Source organism: Myotis davidii, unplaced genomic scaffold (assembly GCF_000327345.1).
Source record: "Myotis davidii unplaced genomic scaffold, ASM32734v1 scaffold328, whole genome shotgun sequence".
Taxonomy (NCBI): Eukaryota; Metazoa; Chordata; class Mammalia; order Chiroptera; family Vespertilionidae; genus Myotis; species Myotis davidii.
Genome location: NW_006300373.1, coordinates 412,700 through 415,042, shown reverse-complemented (window position 1 = coordinate 415,042; position 2,343 = coordinate 412,700). Strand labels below are relative to the sequence as shown.

General features: G+C 68.5%; 1 protein-coding gene across 1 annotated transcript in view; it reads right to left on the bottom strand.

Moving 5' to 3' along the window:
- Nucleotides 1-2,343, bottom strand: part of ADCY7 (adenylate cyclase 7) — a 35,502-nt gene that overhangs the window by 8,756 nt on the left and 24,403 nt on the right. Inside the window, exons 9-13 of the mRNA XM_015572639.1 lie at nucleotides 2,127-2,248; nucleotides 1,908-1,991; nucleotides 1,662-1,734; nucleotides 1,332-1,429; nucleotides 298-418 (exon numbers count right to left, since the gene is read on the bottom strand). Of these exons, the coding sequence (XP_015428125.1) occupies nucleotides 298-418; nucleotides 1,332-1,429; nucleotides 1,662-1,734; nucleotides 1,908-1,991; nucleotides 2,127-2,248 (498 nt within the window). The remainder of the gene's footprint in view (nucleotides 1-297; nucleotides 419-1,331; nucleotides 1,430-1,661; nucleotides 1,735-1,907; nucleotides 1,992-2,126; nucleotides 2,249-2,343) is intronic.

The following is a 2,343-nucleotide window of genomic DNA, read 5'->3' as shown; positions in this document are numbered from 1 at the left end:
CGCCCCGGACAGCGGGGACCCTGCCTGAGGCTAGGTGGGGGACGGGGGCAGGGGGCGGTTCTGGGAGGGTACCCCCGGGGCCCCGCAGCTGTGAGAGCCCGAGATCTCGCTCAGCTGGGGAACATGGGCAGGTGCTGTGTCCAGAGCTCAGACACATGCGATGCCCAGACGGAGGGACGTACCCCTTCTCAGGCTGTGGACAGCTACGGCTGCTTGGGGACACCTCTGGGGGAAGTGTCGGGGGGTACGCGGTGACTGCCCGTGAGGCAGGAGGGTCGGGGGGGCGAGGGCTCACACCTCCTCAGCCCCAATGCCCGGGGGCTCCCCACTCACCAGCAACTCGTCGGCGAAACACAGGCCCAGCACCAGCCCCAGCGCGCAGGCCGCCAGCCCAAAGGACACCCCCAGAGCCACCGTCCTGCAGGGGGACAGGCCTAAGTTCTGGGGGAGCGTCTGCTCAGGGCTAAGCCTCCGACACGCTCCCCCGTCTCCCAGCACCCCGTCCTCAGGCGCACAGCGGCCTCCTGCCTGCACCCCCTTCCTCCCCTGCTCTGAAGCTGCGCTTCTCTACTCAGCTCAGAGCCCTCTGACCCCGTGTCCAGCTGCTGCGCCCACAGCTCCAGGGCCTGGCCAGACCTGAGGCCCGACGGCAAGCCACGGTCCGTCTGCACCAAGTACGAGGAAGGGAGCGCAGGCGTAGCCCTTGGCTGAGCGTCAACCTGTGAGCCAGGAGGTCACGGCACAGGCCCGGGTGGTGGGCTCGATCCCCAATAGGGGGCGTGCAGGAGGCAGCTGATTGGTTATTCTCTCTCATCATTGATGTTTCTCTCCCTCTCCCTCTCCCTTCCTCTCTGAAATCAATACAAATATATTTTAAAAATGAGTGACTTCGCAGCGGGGTCCCCACTCCACGCCCCTGACCCCAGCGGGGGCCTGGTCCGGAAGCTCCCTGTCTTGTCTCAGTGGCGTCCTGAACACAGTGCCCTGCACTGCGGCCTAACCGCCCTCCGACCAGCAAGGGGCTGACCTCCTCTCTCCATGGCCTCACCCCCACCCGGCCCCGACAGGGCGCTGGGGGCAGACGCAGCCTCTCGGTGGTGGGCACCGGATAATGCATGACCCACGCCTCTGGGCCTCCGTGTCCCACAGCTAAGGGGGGGCCAGCACCCGGGCAGGAGGCCCACCCGGAGATGCCCCCCGCGTGCAGACAGCAGGCTTCCAGGGTGAGAGGCGTGTGGGAGCCTCATGGGCTCGTGACATCCGGCCCCCCTGCCGGCCGCCGACCCCCGCCTGACCCCGGTGGGCTGACCGTCCTGCCCACACCGACTGACCTGGGCAGGAGCAGGACGTGGACCAGCAGGAGGCAGACGAAGACGAGGCTGGCGCAGGCGAAGTAGTGGCGGACCCGGGGGATGGGCGCCAGGCGGTACTGGGGGCAGGAGAGCGTGAGGGGCGCCCTGACGGCAGAGGCCCCGCAGGGCCACGTGCCCTGACCCCTTCGGCCGACTCAAGCTAATCACCTTAAAGCACCTCACCCTCCTTGTCTCCATCTGGTGTCTAGAGGGGGCCCTTCCCCTCCCCACCCCCAGCTCCCCCACTTTATCTCCACGTCCCTGAACAGCCAGGGCCCGAGGCCCCTCCCGGGACGGCCAGGCGCTCACCTCTCGCTCGAAGCCCTTCTCCAGGAAGATGGGCCCGAAGGTGTAAAAGTCATCAGACTTGGAGCAGCAGGGCCTGGGGGCAGAAGGGCAGTGAGATGTGGGGAGTGGGAGGGCCCCCCGGGGGAAGGGATGGCCAGGGGGCAGGGCCCCCCTCTCAGGAGGCAGCACCAGGGAGGGGAAGGAGCTCCCAGGTCATGACTGGAACTGAGCCACCTGGGGGGCCCTGGCCACCTGGGGGGCCCTCACCTCGTGGAGCTGAGCCCCTCGATGGCTGACAGCATCTCGTCGTCATAGGCGTTGTCCTCCGACCGCCCCTTGGGGGACGCACTTCTGGAATCAGACAGGCACCCAGCATCACCCCAGGGACCCGCGCAGCGGTCGGGGCAGCCTGCCTGGAGGAGGTGACTGGGACAGGGCTGGCGGGAAAGGCAGGCCACTGGGACGGGGAGGGGCCAGCACACCTACCTGTCGGGGGTGCGGTGGCGCCGCAGCGGGATGGCCTGGAGGGAGGGGGAGAGACTGTCAGCCATCCGGTCTCGGCCTAGTGCCTCGGACACACGGGCAGGTGTGGGGGTGTGGGACCACCCCTGGACCAAACGGGACCCGGCTGGGGAACGAGGAGGGCGCAGACAGCCCAGCCGCCCTGGGGCGCCCTCCACGTCCCCGGCAGGCGGGGCAGAAA